Source organism: Oncorhynchus mykiss, chromosome 15, assembly GCF_013265735.2.
Source record: "Oncorhynchus mykiss isolate Arlee chromosome 15, USDA_OmykA_1.1, whole genome shotgun sequence".
Lineage (NCBI taxonomy): Eukaryota > Metazoa > Chordata > Actinopteri > Salmoniformes > Salmonidae > Oncorhynchus > Oncorhynchus mykiss.
The window spans coordinates 28,242,466-28,259,317 of record NC_048579.1 but is presented as its reverse complement, the minus strand read 5'-3'; the positions used below and the strand labels follow the sequence as shown (position 1 = coordinate 28,259,317).

The 16,852-nt window shown below is 44.7% G+C and overlaps 1 protein-coding gene across 6 annotated transcripts in view; it reads right to left on the bottom strand.

The window, feature by feature from the left end:
• Positions 1–12,800, bottom strand: part of myom1b (myomesin 1b) — a 35,211-nt gene extending 22,411 nt beyond the window's left edge. For 2 of the 6 annotated variants that reach the window (XM_021562950.2, XM_021562954.2), the window contains exons 1-12: positions 12,548–12,800; positions 11,647–11,883; positions 9,066–9,119; positions 8,593–8,724; positions 8,292–8,466; positions 7,003–7,160; positions 6,585–6,677; positions 5,224–5,312; positions 4,926–4,967; positions 3,434–3,595; positions 2,021–2,182; positions 101–242 (exon numbers count right to left, since the gene is read on the bottom strand). In XM_021562950.2, the coding sequence (XP_021418625.2) occupies positions 101–242; positions 2,021–2,182; positions 3,434–3,595; positions 4,926–4,967; positions 5,224–5,312; positions 6,585–6,677; positions 7,003–7,160; positions 8,292–8,466; positions 8,593–8,724; positions 9,066–9,119; positions 11,647–11,828 (1,391 nt within the window). In that variant the 5' untranslated portion in view covers positions 11,829–11,883; positions 12,548–12,800. The remainder of the gene's footprint in view (positions 1–100; positions 243–2,020; positions 2,183–3,433; positions 3,596–4,925; positions 4,968–5,223; positions 5,313–6,584; positions 6,678–7,002; positions 7,161–8,291; positions 8,467–8,592; positions 8,725–9,065; positions 9,120–11,646; positions 11,884–12,547) is intronic. The other 4 variants (XM_021562951.2, XM_021562955.2, XM_021562953.2 and 1 more) reach the window with 3 other exon arrangements.
• Between the last annotated feature and the right edge of the window lie 4,052 nt (positions 12,801–16,852).

Below are 16,852 nucleotides of genomic sequence, written 5' to 3'. Positions count from 1 at the left end.
TGGGGGTACATAAGGGAGATTTGTTCCTGTGTTTGTCTAGCTGTGTCATGACAAGCCTAGGATTTACTACTGGCACATAGTGATGGGGGATGGTACTGACCTGTCCACAAAGTAGCCCAGGATGGAGCTGCCACCGTCCACAGCCGGCTGCTTCCAGGTCACGATGACGTAATCCTTATTGGCGTCCTGACACTTCACATCCAGAGGGGCGCCAGGGGCTCCCTCCACCTCCGCATCGGCATCTGATACAGGCACACACATTGTCAGTTAAATGTGTAGTTCTCACTCACTCTCACTCTCACATATAGAATCCATAGTGGATCATAGGATCTCTATAGTATACGGTTAGAGTATTTTCATTGTGGCTTGTTGTTTTGAAATACAGTGCACGTACTGTACATTGCTGTACTCCCAGCAGAACTCTGTGGCTCCATGGCTTAGTGCCAGGAATGCTACTGGTCTTTAAGTTAAACACAACCCCGGAGCAGGCTGGAGCAGATGGGACAGAATTAGCAGCAGCGTGCCCCTCAGTGAAAGGTGACTCTTAAAGAGACAGAACACACACTTCCCATAAAGTGAGAAACAGAATTAGCCACTTAGCGTTGGACTGACTTATTCTGTATCTTATGTGGTCTGTGGGCTGTAAGTCTATGCATGTGTGTACGGTAGCTGTATAAACTGTAGGACTATATACTGCCTGATATTATTTTACTGTGTGTGTGTAAGAGAGATATATATAGAGATGGAGAGATAGAGAGAGAGGAGAGAGGCAGAGAGAGAGTGGAGAGAGAAAGATAGAGAGATGGAGAGAGTGGAGAGTGGAGAGAGATAATGGAGAGAGAGAGAATGGAGAGAGAGAGAGAATGGAGAGAGAGAGAGAATGGAGAGAGAGAGAGAATGGAGAGAGAGAGAGACAGAGACAGAGAGAGACAGATACAGAGAGAGACAGAGAGATCGAGACAGAGACAGAGACAGAGACAGAGACAGAGACAGAGAGAGAGACAGAGAGAGAGACAGAGAGAGAGAGAGAGAGAGAGAATGGAGAGCGAGAGAATGGAGAGAGAGAGAGAATGAAGAGAGAGAGAATGGAGAGAGAGAGAATGGAGAGAGAGAGAATGGAGAGAGGGAATGGAGAGAGGGAATGGAGAGGGAGAGAGACAGAGACAGAGAGAGACAGAGACAGAGACAGAGACAGAGAGAGAGATGGAGAGAGAGACAGAGAGAGAAAGCTCTTTGTGGCTTAGAAGGACACTCAACAGGCTATTGTCACTCCTGGTAGAAGAGATATATATACAGTATCCAGCTCTGTTGACAGCCAAACTCATTCCATATCTGAGCTCATGAGCTCACTGAGAATAGCCTTGTCAGTCTCTCGACTGCTATGGGGTCTCTGTGTCCGCAAACAGACAGTGTACCTGGCCTCTCCTTTACAATGTGACCCTGACCAATGACAGAGAGAGCAAGGCCTATTTCCATCTTGTTCACACTCTGTACAGAGCACATGTCTCCTCTGTTAGCAAGAGAATGAGTAGCATGGAACAACAGAGAAGGTCAGTAACTTAGTGCTGGCAACCAACAGTAAAAGATGAACAAGTTGGCTGTAACATTTGTCCCATGTTATACAAAACCAGGCCAGAGATCGTGACAGGAGTTGATCGTCTCTGTGGTCATAGTGGGCGATTTCCATTGCGTGTGTAGTAGGATTAACTAGAGACCACTACGGCGGTCAGATACACACACACAAACACATGGGCCGTCCTTATTATCTGGTGTCAGCTGAGGTGTCTGTGTGATCTTGACCTTGATTGACTGTTGACCACACGCCACACAGAACACGAGACAGGGCCATCGTGGAAACAGAGAGGCGGTAAACAAGAGGCCATTCTGTCCGCACTCAAACACACACACTGTGCGTGTGAATAATACAATCTGTAAACAAGGCATGTAGTGGACTGAGGAGGAGGGATAATGTGACACAGACAACAGTGTTGTTCAGCTCTGCTCATGGTAAGTTCCCCACCTCTGACAAAGACGTAAGCAGAGTAGGTCTCGTATTTAGACTTGGTGGTGATGCGCAGGGTGTAGAGACCCTCGTCCTCCTTGTTCAGGTGTGTCAGGGTCAGCGTGGCCTTGTCTCCACTCCAGTGCATGTGACACCACTTGGAGGGCTGCAGAAGAACATCTGACGGAGAGAGAGAGAGACACACAGAGGGAGAGAAAGAGAGAGATGAGGTTATAATGGATGGATAACCTAGTCAGATCTAAAGACAAACACAGAGTGGGGGGGTGTGAGGGTGAGGGGGTGGGACCCCCTTCCAGGCAAACTAACGACCCAAGGACCACCATCATATGTCAGCAAAACAAATGTTTTCCAGTTTTGTCTTATCATCAGGTGAAGGATAATTCAGTCTTGTGTCAGGTGAACTGTCGAGTCCTCAACTTTGGTCTTATCATTTTCCCATCATTTCCAAACTGTTCCCTTTCAATTGCTGCCGTGCTTACGCATATGCATTTCCTATTTCTTCTGTAAGAATCTTTTCAATTTAGCCCTGTCCATAAGCCCAATTCCCATAAGGGTAAAGGGTTAAAAGGTTAGTCGTGTTGGCAAAAATTAATAGCCAAGCCAAGAAAGCTTACCAGCAACCAGCAGCACTTGCCCGCACTGGTAGCCTATTCGTGGGTGCTTTTTCAAAGCCTATGTCTGATACTCAAGTCAGTGATTGGGTCTAATGAGTGTAATTATGTAAATATTAGAAGCGGAGAAATAAAGTTGACATCATTAGAAAGAAGATCTACTCCACTTTTCTAATGTAGGTATGTCATTCAAAAAGAAAATATATTTTTATTTACTATACATATACTGTATAAAAATAAATATATTTTATTAGAAAAGTGGAGTAGATCTTCTTTCTATATATATATATATATTTATATATATAATATATATTATATATATTTTTTAATATATCTTTTTTGAGGACTCCCTGCGGTACCTTTGTGGACCCCTAGTGGGGCTGTGAACCTCCGGTTGAATACCCATTTTACAGGGTTGAATTGGTCCTACACCTACACAACTTTTCGGGGTACAGACTAATTGTAATATGTTAAACACATGACATATGTACAGTATACCTTAAATCACAGCTGACATACACATAATCACAAGTAGCTCTCGGTCTCATGTGTTCTGCCTATCAGCGAGTCTTAGATATGGAGACGAACATACAGTATCAGTGGCCTAATGTATCACACAGATGACAACTGGGTAGGTCTTAGCCAAGGAACCTCCAGGAGTGTCTCTCTCCATAGCCCAGGGGTCGTATGTATCAAGCATCTCAGAATAGGTGTGCTGATCTAGGATCAGATCTTGCCTGTCCATGTAACCTTATTCAAACACTGGCAAGAGTTTCCAGAGCTCTGGGGCTTCACCTACCATCTCTGTACCACTGAACTTCAGGCTGGTAGCGTGCCAGGTTGGGGGAGATGATGACTGTGGCGCCCAGGCTCATGGTTTCGCCCTCCCGTCCGAACGACACGCCAAACCCGTCCACGATGTGGGTATCAAAGGTGATGCCATACTCAGAGATCAGGCCATCTGACAGGAAGGAGCACCAAACAACATGGGGTCAGAGTTCAGGTCGCCGTTGTGTTCCCATCATGCAACACTGTGTGGTGTGACACCTGAAATCTGACACCTGCGTGCATTATTATTCAAATCCAAGGGATGGGCGAACAAAGGGCAATTAGCTGTTCGTCGAAAATGCTAACTTTTTAGCATCTGTGTCCAAAAACCAATGCAAGTCATTATCTCTTATAGCATTTTTCACAATACATTTTTGACATTTTGGGATGATTGATGATCGATGATGTAACTTAACATTATCTGGTAGCGTTACATTTGATCCATTCCCTCCCAAGAGAAAGTGGCATGAAAAACAACCCCATACAGACATGGGTAAAACCATGACAGGGACAGACAGGGATGTGAACAGGAACACCTTGATGTTCCAACATATGTCCAATCTTAGCATCTAATTCGATTGTAATATTCATTGAAAAGGGATTATGAACATGACTAATCAACAACAATTGAGTTTAGATAAAACTAGAACTCTTCAGGCTTCGTCGCCGTGTAGGGGAAGGGGGATACCTAGTCAGTTGCAAAACTCAATGCATTCAACCGAAATGTGTCTTCCGCATTTCACCCAACCCCTCTGAATTAGTATGTAGCGAATCAGATGCTCTTCAGATGACAGTAATCTATATTCTCAAATCAATATTATCCAGGTTGTAAGCTATAGTGTTTGTTTCTCTATATTGCTTCATGTCACACTCGAGTTTACAGTATTCAACTTCCAAGGCTCTATAACATACAATTTCAAAAACCTCATACTTGCCAAAACGTTCAAGTATTCTGTTGTTTAAGATTTTCAAAAAAGGGTCACGTTTGTCACGCTGAACCATCTGTGGATCTCTCCCAGGCAATTCAACGATTATTACTAAGGTATGATTGCAGGCTCTTTCCAAACAGATGCACAAATAGTGATCATGCATACACATTGAGTGACACAGTGAATACTCTAAGTAGGCCAAAGACGCCATCAAACCAGAGCAGAGTTTTTATAAAGACCCTGTTACCTTCATTGTCTGTTGACCTTGCTGTGCCCAGTGTCAAGGGAACAATAAAACTGTTAGCACCCATAGCTTCCACGGGTTCTCCCACCACCTCCCTCCAACCCTCTCCACAAAACTAACCACAGTGTTCCAGCTTAGCATACTGCAAATCGTTTATGTTAATACGGTTTAGTATATATTAGTATATATTTTTTTCTTCATGTTAATACTATACATGTAATATATATGAGTATTGAGTAAGTGATTATATACAGTATGAGTACATATGATATTATATTCCTCTGACTTACGTCTGGGCATGGGGAGAGCCTCCTCTACCTCTCCTTTGAATCCTAGAGTAGAATGAACAAATAGGTGCTTGTTATTAACATGTTATTACTGTGTTGTGGTTGACAGAAAAATGGGACAAAGAATTGACTTTCTCTCTTTTAAACTTACAATACACCTTGCGAGAGCAGCAATTAGGACAGTGGTTGTCAAAATGGAGTAATCATGGGTGGTTATTGTCTACTCTATTTCATTGCAGAGGCACAATATGACCCGTTATCTAACAGAGGCAATAACATACTGTGACATATTGAAACGTACTCTTAACAACGATGGAGGCAAAGGAGGAGAGCTCTCCCTTGCTGTTCATGGCAGAAACACGATACTGTGCAGTATCATCGAAATCACATCTGAAACACACACAGAGAGAGAGAGAGAGAGAGAGAGAGAGAGAGAGAGAGAGAGAGAGAGACAGAGAGAGAGACAGAGAGACAGAGACAGAGAGACAGAGAGACAGAGAGACAGAGAGACAGAGAGACAGAGAGAGAGTGAGAGGTGAATCGATGTCCCAGATACACATGTTTCTGTCTCCTAATGGTTCACGTGTACGTTAATACCCTCTCTCCACCCCCCTCCCCGCTCGGACATGGAAATCAACACACAGCTATGTGAGCTGGGACTGTAAAATGCTCCAGAACTCCAGGCCGGGAATAGTCTGGGAATAAATAGACACTGTGATGATGCCATCATGTGTCAGCTGCTAGATGCGTCTGTATGAATGTTATGTGTGCTTAGATTCTATCACGGAAATATACTTCCCAACTTTCTACAGAGAGGAAGCAACAAGCTACATGTGTGGTTGAGTTTGGACGACTGTGAGAAAACAAAATAATATCTCTCTCCATCTGACACAGCTCAGGAGACACTTAAGTGTTAAGTCCTTTGTGAAGTGGCCTAAAATAAGCCACAACAGGGGCCCTCTATCTCCAAATAATTCCTCTGGTGGGGGAAAAGGGCTATCTTTAGGCGTCCTCTTTGTTATCGAGAGGCAAGCTGCAAAATGTCTCAGATCATGTATAGCCTTCACCAACAGCCTTCTGGTGTCTGTCTATAGCTCACAGAGCTCGTCAGGGCACTGGCCGATAGACAGGCAGGCAGGCTAGTGGACAGGCAGACAGAGAGACGGACAGAGCGAGAGTCAGAGAGGGGTCTCGATTTCACACATTTCTCAAACCTACTTCTAAGAACCACAATCCACTGTCCCTCGAGTTCCCAATGTGAGCCCGTCCAAACATTCCCATGGTTGTCAGTGTGCCTACACACTCTGGCCCACCACAACGTTTTTCTGACCTTTCCTGAGAGTGGCGATTGTATTACACCATGAAGGGGTGTTAAAGGGACGTGGTGGTGACATCACACTGACATTTTACCACAGCCAGAGATGACTGTGGCTTGTTTGAAAGTATCTGTTAATACACAGCAATGAGCCTCACAGAGAAGACATGGGCATGCATGTATCAAGCGACTCAGAGTAGGAGTTCTGATCTAGGATCAGGTGCCCGCATGTCCATGTAATCTTATTTGTTTAGATCTAAAATGCTAAACTGATCCTAAATCAGCACTCCTACTCTGAGATGAGTGGTACATAGTGGAAGATCCTGTGGCTTTGGGGTAGTGCCTACCTGTTGATCTCCAATGAGTGCACGTTGTAGCTGCTCTCTAGCTTATACTTGCCTGGGTGGGCCATTGGGTCGATTGTCACATTGTTTTTGTACCTTGTTGTGGATAGAGGAGAGAAGAGAAGGCAAGGGAAGCAGAGAGGGGGATGAAAAGCAGGACAATGGAGTGTTAAAGTACAGCTCTGAATCAGCATAGAGACGGCAGCTAAATAGACACCAGAGAAGTATTTATAGTGTGTTTTATAGTTTTTAAGTGCGATGACATGAGGATAGGATTGAGAGGGCCGTAATTGCTAATGCTCTATCCATAAGGGATTGATTTGGTGTTTATTGTGTTAGTGATCACTTGGTCATGTTAAGGTGTATCCAGGGAGGTGTGTGCGTGTGCATGTATGTGCATGTGTGTGAGTGCAGTACTCACCAGACAACCCGTGGGTCAGGCCACCCAGAGACAGTACAGTGCAGCCTGACACACTGCTTCTCCCACACCGTGTGGGAGCGAGGCTTAATCACAAACTCTGGGGCGTGCATCAGGCTATCCTTGTTCATACGCTTGTGGTGCTCCTCGTTCTCATAGATCTGGGGATCAATGTGTTCATTAAGCCTTCATAGAGCCTTCGCAAGGCTCAACACATTCTCAGGCATAACAGGCACAGCACATTATGATAGCACATTCTCATGGTGCAACAGTAAAACACTATACCTCCCGAACCCTTGCAGAAAACCCTTGCCCATCAATTCATGATGCATCCTCGAAACAAACACAAGGCATTTAACAAGGCATTTGCGAGGTAATGAGTCAGAGCTGAATCCGAACTTGATATCTGTGTAAGTAACAAAAGTAAAAATACAAAAAAGTTACATGGGCTGATATCAAGTTATGGATTCGGGCATCTGACCTCTTTACATATGCAGACTCCATGCACTTCTCTGGTCACAGCGAAGTCCTAATGAGTCATTGATTTATGATCTCGGAATAACTATGGGTATGAAAACCTACTTGTGGATCCAATAACCCTTAACACATCATCCGACAACACTCGATGAACACTACCCCTCTGTGTCTTAAGAAACCAGAGCTCCTGAGGAATGTCTCACCCAGTGACATGGCGTGTTGGCAGTGTTGGCAGTCTAAATATAGTGTGTGCCCCCCACTCAATGGTTACTGTAGCTCTTATGATCCTCCTGAGTGATTGGGGCAGGATATTCCTTGACATAAACACTTGAGTGAGGGACACAAATAAGCTTCCAAGGGGAGTGGAAGCAGAGAAGAATGAATCAATGGACTGAAACATCGCTCTTGTGGCAATAGTTTTCCTGTGATACTTTGCTAATGGATTTCTTAAGGTGTTCCCTCTGTGATGTCACAAACGTGAATGTTCTTCTCTATGATGTCACAAAGGTAAATAAATACTCTTCTCTATGACGCCACTGAGGGAAACAATGTCACTCTGTGATCTAACAAAGAGAAAGAATTGTCCAGTCAGAAGTCAACAAACTAACTATAATGCATTACGATATCACGAAAGAGAGTATTTTCCAGTATTACCCAATGTGATGTCACAATGGAATCCCACCCTCTAAGACGTCACAAAGACTAAATTTTCCCCATTCTGATGCCAGGAGGGAGAGTATTATCCAGTATTCCTCAATGTGATGTGACAAAGGAACACACTCTCCTATATGATCCTATCAGGATCCTGAACTAACCCTCTTGCTCAGGGAGATGCGCTCGGCTGATTCGCGCATGGACACCTTCCTAGACGTCTGCTCCGTCCGCTCCATCTCCAACCCACTGGTGAACAGATTCCTCCGGGCCATGTATCCAGCACTCTCCTTCACCCGGGCCTCCTCAGTATCCGAAAACCCACTGGCATATTCCTGACTAGGGTGGGGGAGCAAAGCCAGGGAGGGGAGTGGGCAGTGGGGTTATTTTCATGGTCATTGGTCAGAACCACTCGCTGAAATAAATAAAAAATCACTAAGGTTCAAAGGTCGATGGCTCGTTTACCTGCCCCTGAAGATGGGCACTACATAGCCGATAATCTGGTTCTCTTTGTCCATAGCCAGGTAGGTGGGCTTGGCTCTCTTGGGCATTGGGCTCAGTCTGCTCTCCTCCAGGCCCGAGTATGAGGAACTAAGTCTAAGACACAGGATAGTGTCAGTACAGCAGTGTAATAACATCTAACTAAGGTGAATGTAATCTGGAGGGGTGGATGAGGAGGAGAAACTAAGTTACGGGGCATATTAATCATCAACATGGAGGGTGGCTTAGGTGGGTTTAGCAGCATTTGTTTTTATAACGATCTCAAACTGTGCAACAAAAATAAATAAAACCTGAGCACAGCAGTTAAGTTCAAAATGAATTATCAACCAGGAGGGTGACTTAGGCGCATTTATCTGCATTTCTATTCAATCTCTCAAACTGTGCAAAGAGGAAAGAGAAAAACCCTGTGCACAGCAGTGCATCGTCTACCAACAAACCTGGTGTAGCTACAAGGGATAGGCGTTGTTCGTTCATGCAGTGCAACGACATGTCTGCAATGACAAAATCAAAAGATAGAATTAAGACACGGTCGGCCGTCTGTCGTCAGCAGTGTGCGGTGTTGGACACTTGTTTTACTATCTCAAACTCTTTACACACACACACATATAAAATGGACCAACGAGATGGAATGAAATGAAACATGGTGGTCAAAGGAGAGGAGGTGAAAGGGGGGAGACACGCAGGCGACCTCATCCCACTTGAAAAAGGAATAGGAGAGGAGAGATCCGCAGCTGAAAAACCCACCAACCTGAAACTCTACGAACCGAACACTCAGCACGAGCATTATTTGGGTTGCGCCAAATTGATTCTCGCAATATCAACAGGTTGTGCACAGTACTGCGCATTATTGGCCAAACAAATCGCCAGGCAATAAGAAACAGGGCCCCACACATCACGTATGTGTCTGCAATGTGCATACAACCAACACGTGGCTCATATCACACGTGATAATCCCGTACAACAAACGCAGGCCAGATCCTTGAGAATGGAGAGTGGGATCAGGATTGGAGTCATTCTCCAGGAGGATGCTGGCAGCCGATCTCCGATCTCCAAGAAAAGCAGAGACGGAACACATAAGAACATGTTTAATACAGAAAATACCACCAGAGCTCAGGAAGCCCGTCTCATAAACCATGACAATTTTCACATCGTGTCTCTGTACTCCCCAGAGGTCCCTCACAGCATAATGTGTAGTATGGGCTGTACACAAGGGAGTAATATAGATTCTAGACCCTCTCCCTGGGAATAGCTCTGGGAACAGGGTGACAGGGGGGGGGGGGGTCAAAGTGCTGATAAGGAGAGGGTGGGAGGACCACAGGAGCAAGAAGGGTGAACGGGAGGAACCTACCAACCCCACACAGTGCCTGGACGAGTCTCTGTCAGTGTAAACAGAGAGAAGGTGCGACAGAACACTGACGCCTATGAAACAGAAAAGCAAACCCATCAGGATGACTGTTTCCCCGCCCCAACCCTCAAGGACCCCTGAGAATGCCACTTGGCATTGTAGGATCAGGGTTGGAAAAACACTCATCTAGATGGATTACGATAAGGCGCGCTCTTATTCCAGAATGTGAATGCAGGAAAGGCAATCCGCATTCAATTAGTATTCCTAGCGGAACAATTGGTATGTCAGCACAATACCATAAACATCTCCAGTGCATAACTGCTGGTATGTCACCATCATCATCAGACTATAATAAACACAGGGAAAGCTGGGTAAATTCCTGAAAGCACGTGGTTCAATCATGAAGGCCCAAATGAGGGACCATTAGCTACACAGACACCCTTTGACCTCCCATGCACACTGTCAAGGCCAGTGTACTGTATCTACACTACAGAGAGGCCAGGTGCTCCTAAGAGAAAGACCCCAACATTTCTACACGCCTTCATTCAAAAAAATATACAATTCAAACAGCAATTAATGTCCTAGGGGCGGCAGGTAGCCTGGCAGGTAGGAACGTTGGGCAAGTAACCGAAAGGTTGCTGGACAAGGTAAAAATCTGTCATTCAGCACCTTAACTCAGAGGCAACGTCAAACCATGTCTCCAGAGCACAAAGAAGCAGAAGGCTCTAGGAGAAGTATGCTTAAAAGCCATATGCTTTATGGACTCACTCAAAGTCTTTGCTTAGTGTGAGATGAAGTCCCCCAACGGAATACTGTACTGGCTGAACAAAATAAAACCTCTTAATAGGGAAACACGACTTTCAGAAAGGAAACAAATGAAACTGGGGTTTAGACAACTCGAAGAGATAATTACCACAGCTCACATTCCCTGGGACATGGTATGCACGGGCCAGGATGCTATTTCAGTCTATAAGCCATATACCATAACATTCCTTTAAAGCTTGCTTCTACCCAACCTTCAGCAAACATTTTATGACGACCGAGTCAATGTGAATCTGAGTTGTCCTATTGCTGGTAAACTGAACTATAGTGGGAAAGGTTAGTCTTAGAAGAACTAGAAAAGGTTAGTCTTAGAAGAACTAGAAAAGGTTAGTCTTAGAAGAACTAGAAAAGGTTAGTCTTAGAAGAACTAGAAAAGGTTAGTCTTAGAAGAACTAGAAAAGGTTAGTCTTAGAAGAACTAGAAAAGGTTAGTCTTAGAAGAAAAAGTGCATTCGTTCAGAAGCAGTCGGGGCAGCGTGCAACAAACACCGCTATGAAAGCTGGGATGCACAGTATCCATGCTTAGGGCTCCTTGGAATTTCATGCAGGATTCACAGACATATTCTATAATTTTAGAATGTTTTTAGAGAAAATAGATAAGGTTGTAGAATGTTACTGGGAGTGGTAGAAAACCTTAACACGGCAGGTGTAGAAGCAGGAAGTGGAGGTGAAAAAAAGAAAATTGGTAGAAGCCGAGAAAGGATGGTTACTAAGCGGGGACCACCAAGATAGGTGGTATGATATGGAGCGGGGGGGGTTAAGAGGACAGCAGAGGTATCTTCTGACACCAGTATGGATGGGATGGATATGGACCAGAGCTACTGTACTGCTGGGTGTCTTCCTCCTTCTTACCCACTGCTGGCACTGAGAGCGGCACTGGCACTGGCACTGGCTCTGCTGCTGCTGCGACGGGCGGCATAGCTGCTGCTGCTGCTTGACTGGTACTGGCTAACAGCCGATTCCAACTCCTTGCTGCGGTAACCACGGTCATAGTGGCGGTGATGTTTCTGGTAGAAAGGTGTGGATCCCGACATCCTGCACAAGCCCTGAATTCAGCCCGAGTCTCTTGTAGTCTGCCTGTCGGCTTAGCTAGTGTTTGAGAATGGTTTTGTTCAATACAGTTAGCATTGCTCCAAAATGTAGTCTATTTTTGTAAGCTATTACTTGTTTAATGTTTGGGTTTCATTTACAATTTGTCCTGATAATAAATTGTTGTTATTGTTTTACTTTATATAATCACAGAGGAAAGGTTATGACCTTCATTGTCTCTATTGGATTAGAGATGATTTTTATAACATTTTTGGGTGTCATATTTATGTCCAATGCACTGTGCACATAACTCAATCTACTATCAAATGTTTCTGATAGTTTAAATAGCCAAATAGAATTGGATAGATGTAGAATTAAAATCTCTAAGGATTTTTCTAATGGATCTAGGCCTATACTTACTGCATTTAAATAAAATGATTTTCAGATTTTTTAAATAATTAATGACTGTAGCCTGTTCTAAACGCAACAGGTGCATTTGTTTAATCCAATAGGGCACAATTTTAGAGTGAGGAGAGCTTGTGAATCTGAAATTCCAAATATCAGTGTGTGCACGGAGGCTGACATAGCACAGGATCACAAGGCAAAAAAAATCACACCATCGACATGCACACGAAACCTACAATAATATTCAACAACGAATTGTCAATATATATAAAACTCCTATTTTGGTGATGGAGCGGTAATTTATTTTGCCATCACTTACCTAGGCCAAAAAAGCTACCAACTGCTGCTGCTAGCAAAGGAAAAAGTGATCCAACTCCAGGTGTAAGCCAACAACGCTTGATATCCAGGCAACTCCGCAGGTAGGTGCGGTAGCAGAGGACAGGGCAGCCGTCTACTCAACAAAAATAATATTGGCACTGGGCGGAATGGCCAAGCCGCAGACGCGTCCTTTTATGGTGAGCAGGCCTGATAAATATAGACGTGAGCAGAACGGAGGGAAGCTATCTGAACTCTCAGAAGACAGCAGCACACCCAACCTAGTTCAGTTAAATGTGAATATGTTGGTCATTGCCGAGTACAACTTATTTGCAACGTTCAAAATGACTCCACCTGTTGGCCTATATTGAAGGCTATGCTAGGCCTACTGTACAAAACATCTGCAGCCTGTCATCACTCAGCGTTGCTGTATTTTTGACACCATTTAAAGAGTATGGTCATTACTCATCGTCAGTGTCCCGTTAACTGATTACTTTATAAGTATGGTATTTAAACATTGGTATTTCCTTATACGGTATACCTTACATTTATTAATGACTATCAAGGTTATTGTCAATATATAATATTCACATATGGAAAGGTCACGGTAGAGTGCCTGACATGAACATGACATTTTGGTTGGACCTTGTGTGCCAATGAAGTTATATTCCCCTTCATTTTAATCTTATTTTGCCAGGTAGGCCTATATACCACTCTGATCGGTCTTACTGGGCTGACCTCCTGATCCCATAACCTGGACTTCATCTTCAAGAGGAATAAAAGGTGTAATTTCCGTCTCATATTGTGCCTGTGCCAATATTCCTACACTTGACGAACGGTTGTCTTGGCTCCTCACCAGAAGAGCTTCAGCTGTGTCTGTGACTAACTATAGCCATGCTATTTTTGCCTGTGTCACACAACAAATGCCGGTTAGCATTGTGTGTGTTTGTGATGGCGCGGTGTCTGTGTGTGTGTGTCTGAGAGAGAGATAGAGAGAGATAGAGAGAGACAGAGAGAGAGAGAGAACGCTCATACCCATCATTTTATTATATTTCCTTGTCATTGGAGTCTGGATGGAACTCCACTCCTTGCAGGCAATAGCCTTTTGACCCTGCATGTGAAATTGACAAACGTGACGTTCCCTGAGTAGTGAGTGAATACTGAAGCGATGAAGAATCTAAGACGAGGCCTACACATGCATGGCGTGGTTCACTCTTTACTTGTTACAACTTTTCAAGACAGGTGATCCAAGTTTAAGCCTTATTCCTAGCATCACTAGACAAACATCTTCATCGCACTATTTCCAGGAAACAGATCCTGAAGGCATTTTTGAGATCTTTAGGAGTTCCTACTGATACGGCCAATCAGAAACCTATGAATGTACAATATAACATAGGACCAGCCATGCAGGTCCTATAATTCAGGATTATTGGATCTCTTTGGGATCAGCTCTGTGCGTGATTGAACATCAAAGGGGATTGCGCTCTTATTCAATGGGGTTTAACCTAAAAGGTCCAGAGATGTACAGTAATCTAAGGCTAAGCCCCCTTTCCCCTAACAGTGTGTCAATCATAATTCACATTAAGGATGTATTTCTTGAAAAAGTCTCCACAGTTCTGTTGAACGTTCAGGTGCCCTCCCAGCCAGGAATGTGATAACATGGTGGGCTAATGACTTCATCACACCCTGCAGTAAATCAGAAGGATGGTCCAATGCCACTAGTGTGTCTATATCCCAATTGGCACCCTATTCCCTATAGCGCACAATGTACAATGTGCATTTCGGGAAGTATTCAGATTTTCACATTTTGTAACATTACGGCCTTATTCTAAAACTGATTAAATCATTTTCCCCCTCATCAATCTACACACAATACCCCATAACGAGAAATTAAAAACAGGTTTTTAGAATTGTTTGCTAATGTATTCAAAATAAAAAACTGAAATAAGAATTCAGACCCTTTACTCAGTACTTTGTGGAAGCACCTTTGGCAGCGATTACAGCCTCGAACACCTATGTGTGAATGCTATTATTTGACTACAGCTCAGAGTTCAACACCATAGTGCCCTTCACTAAGCTAAGGACCCTGGGACTAAACACCTCCCTCTGCAACTGGATTCTGGACTTCCTGACAGACCGCCCCCAGGTGGTAAGGGTAGGTAACAACACATCCGCCACGCTGATCCTCAACATGGGGTGCATGCTCAGTCCCCTCTTGTTCTACCTGTTCACTCATGACTGTATGGCCAGGCACGACTCCAACACCATCATCAAGTTTGCCGATGACACAACAGTGGTAGGCCTGACCACCAACAATGATGAAACAGCCTAAAGGGAGGCGGTGAGACCTGGCCGTGTGGTGCCAGGACAACAACCTCTCCTTCAACGTGATCAAGACAAATAGATGATTGTGGACTACAGGAAAAGGAGGACCAAGCACGCGCCCATTCTCATCAACGGGGCTGCAGTGGAGCAGGTTGAGAACTTCAAGTTCCTTGGTGTCCACATCACAAACAAACGATCATGGTCCAAGCACACCAAGACAGTTGTGAAGAGGGCACAACAAACCTATTCCCCCTCAGGAGACTGAAAACATTTGGCATGGGTCCTCAGATCCTCAAAAGGTTCTACAGCTGCACCACCGAGAGCATACTGGTTGCATCACTGCCTGGTATGGAAACTGCTTGGCCTCCGACCACAAGGCACTACAGAGGGTAGTGCGTACGGCCCAATATATCACTGGGGCCAAGCTTCCCGCCCTCCAGGACCTCGAAACCAGGCGATGTCAGAGGAAGGCCCTAAAAATTGTCAAAGACTCCAGCCACCCTAGTCATAGACTGTTCTCTCTGCTACCGCACGGCAAGTTGTACCGGAGCGCCAAGTCTAGGTCCAAGAGGTTTCTCAACAGCTTCTACCCCCAAGCCATAATACTCCTGAACAGCTAATCAAAGGGCTACTCAGACCCCTCTTTTACGCTGCTGCTACTCTCTGTTCATTATCTATGCATGGTCACTTTAACTCTACCTACATGTACGTATTACCACAATTACCTCGACTAACAGGTGCTCCTGCACATTGACTCTGTACTGGTACCCCCTGTATATAGTCTCGCTATTGATATTGTTATTTTACTGCTGCTGTTGAATTATTTGTCACTTTTATTTTTTTTACTTATCTATTTTTTACTTAACATGTTTTTCTTAACTTGTTGAAGCACTGTTGGTTCATTAAGGGTTTGTAAGTAAGCATTTCACTGTAAGGTCTACAGATGCGCATGTGACAAATACAATTTGATTTGATTTGAGTCTTCATGGGTATGACGCTACAAGCTTGGCAAACCTGTATTTTGGTAAGTTCCTCCCATGCCAATCCTCTCAAGCTCTGTCAGGTTGGATGGGGAGCGTTGCTGCACAGCTATTTTCAGGCCTCTCCAGAGATGTTCCATCGGGTTCAAGTCCGGGCTCTGGCTGGGCCATTCAAGGACATTTGGAGACTTGTCCCGAAGCCACTCCTGCGATGTCTTGGCTGTGTGCTTAGGGTCGTTGTCCTGTTGGAAGGTGAACCTTCACCCCAGTCGGAGGTCCTGAGCGCTCTGGAGCAGGTTTTCATCAAGGATATCTCTGTACTTTGCTCCATTCATCGTTGCTTCGATCCTGACTAGTCTCCCAGTCCCTGCCACTGAAAAACATCCCCATAACATGATGCTGCCACCACCATGCTTCACCGTAGGGATGGTGCCAGGTTTGCTTGAGACGTGACGCTTGGAATTCAGGCCAAAGAGTTCAATCTTGGTTTCATCAGACCAGAGAATCTTGTTTCTCATGGTCTGAGAGTCTTCAGGTGCCTTTTGGCAAACTCCAAGTGGCCTGTCGTGTGCCTTTTACTAAGGGGTGGCTTCCATCTGGCCACTCTACCAAAATGGCCTGATTGGTGGAGTGCTGCAGAGATGGTTGTCCTTCTGGAAGCTTCTCCCATTGCCACAGAGGAACTATGGAGCTCTGTCAGAGTGACCATCGTGTTCCTCTTCACCTCCCTGACCAAGGCCCTTCTTCCCCGATTGCTCAGTTTGGCTGGGTGGCCAGCTCTAGGAAGTGTCTTGGTGGTTCCAAACTTCTTCCATTTAAGAATGATGGAGGCCGCTGTGTTCTTGGAAATTGGCAACCTTCAAAGCTGCAGACATGTTTTGGTGCCCTTCCCCATATCTGTGCCTCGACACAATCCTGTCTCAGAGATTTACGGACAATTCCTTTGACCTCATGGCTTGATTTTTGCTCTGACATGCACTGTCAACTGTGGGACCTAATATAGA